Consider the following 1742-nt stretch of genomic DNA (forward strand, 5'->3'; position numbering starts at 1 on the left):
GACTCTGACCTACCTTCCTTTGGCATCATTGTTATTGACAATCTTGGCACCCAGAATGTCGATCAATATTTCTGCTGCTCCATCGTGACCATTGATTCTACAGTTGAGTGACAACAAAAGGAAGAAGCAATGAGGCCGAAGAGTTTCACAGCTGTTTAGAATAACCTTTCTATTGACAAAATCTCTGGGGATAACTGGAAGATTTTGGACCTTCCGTGCATCGTAATGTTTTTAGTTTGTGATTTCTTGGATGTGCACGCTGTGGTTCATCTGCTTACTGGAAAAAAGGCAGCTTTGCGGAAACAGCCAAGCAAACCTTTCAAGGAGATATGGTTTCTTGCCTTTATTAGTAGGCAACCTGGTTTTGAATGGACTAGAGTGCCTTCATACTAATAGCTTTCAAGCAAACCTCTCGGGTGTTAGAATTCTGTTTTACAGACTCAGGATGACACCACAGGTGCTGGAAATATTATTCCTTAATTCCTGTTTCTGCGTCAAAGCTCCTGGGAGCCTGATGGATTGGTCTCTACCTGCTGAAACACAAAGGAGTGGACTGTGACCAATCCCCAAAAACGCGAACGCAAGTTGTTTAGAAATGCGAGCTGGAAATTTACCACGAACCAACAGGAGCTCAGCGTCATTAACAGGAAATCCAGCGGAGACGTGAAACTACCACATTTTACCCTTTCTTCTCAGGCCTTTGGCTCACAGGTGTTACTCTTACCCCTTTTTGATTTTCTTTTAAATAAAACGTATCATCGCTGCAGAAACCACCTTGTGTTGTGACAGCATGTCTACGCGTGGGATTAAGGTGATATAGGTTTTAATTCTGGGTTGTAGCTTAGGCTTTAGCCAGAGTTTTGCCACTTGTTTCAATACTGTTTCGTTGATAATAGATGGATTATTTTGAGTTGACGAAAGCAGCCTGTTGAACACTTCCGGATTGTAACAGTCAAGAATAGCCCTGGTCATTTTAGTCACGGTTTACTCTCATGGTATGGCTAGTTAGAACTGGGGTTGAATTAACAGTGCATTTCACTAAGCCACAACTCTCTCAATTGACTCAAACATTTATGCTTGTACAAGAAAGGGACATTGGAAGACAGTGGAGAGGGAGGCAAGGGCAAAACACTGGCAAAGGAGATTTCGTTAGCTCAACTGGCTGGCTTGTGATGTAGAGTGATGCCAACAGTGTGGGTTCAATCCCCACACTGGCTGAGGTTACCATAAAGGGCTTTCCTTCCTACTGGCCTCTCTCCTCGTCTGAGGTGTGGTGGCCATCAGGGCAAGCTCACCATCAGGCACCTCCATCCAATGAGAGACCAACTTGACAGGGTGGCTCAGTGGTTAGCACTGCTGCCTCGCAGTGCAAGGGAACCATGTTCAATTCTACCCTTGGGAGACTGTGTGGGGTTTGCACATTCTCCCCGAGTCTGCGTGGGTTTCCTCTATGTGCTCCGTTTTCTGCCCACAGTCCAGAGGTGTGCAGGTTAGGGTGGATTGGCCGTGGGAAATTGTCCCGTAGTGTCCAGGGATGTGCAGGTTAGGGTGGGTTGGCCGTGGGAAATTATCCCGTAGTGTCCAGGGATGTGCAGGTTAGGGTGGGTTGGCCGTGGGAAATTATCCCGTAGTGCCCAGGGACGTGCAGATTAGGGTGGATTGGCCGTGGGAAATTGTCCCGTAGTGTCCAGGGATGTGCAGGTTAGGGTGGATTGGCCGTGGGAAATGCAGGGTTACAGGGA

The 1742-nt window shown here is 47.1% G+C and overlaps 1 protein-coding gene across 1 annotated transcript in view; it reads right to left on the reverse strand.

The window, feature by feature from the left end:
* LOC125480949 (serine/threonine-protein phosphatase 6 regulatory ankyrin repeat subunit C-like) overlaps window positions 1–1742 on the reverse strand; it is a gene marked incomplete at its 5' end in the record, with an annotated part of 14109 nt that overhangs the window by 5130 nt on the left and 7237 nt on the right. Inside the window, one exon of the mRNA XM_048618880.1 lies at window positions 14–97. Within this exon, the coding sequence (XP_048474837.1) occupies window positions 14–97 (84 nt within the window). The remainder of the gene's footprint in view (window positions 1–13; window positions 98–1742) is intronic.

The sequence above is a fragment of the Rhincodon typus genome, chromosome 41 (assembly GCF_021869965.1).
Source record: "Rhincodon typus isolate 14 chromosome 41, sRhiTyp1.1, whole genome shotgun sequence".
Lineage (NCBI taxonomy): Eukaryota > Metazoa > Chordata > Chondrichthyes > Orectolobiformes > Rhincodontidae > Rhincodon > Rhincodon typus.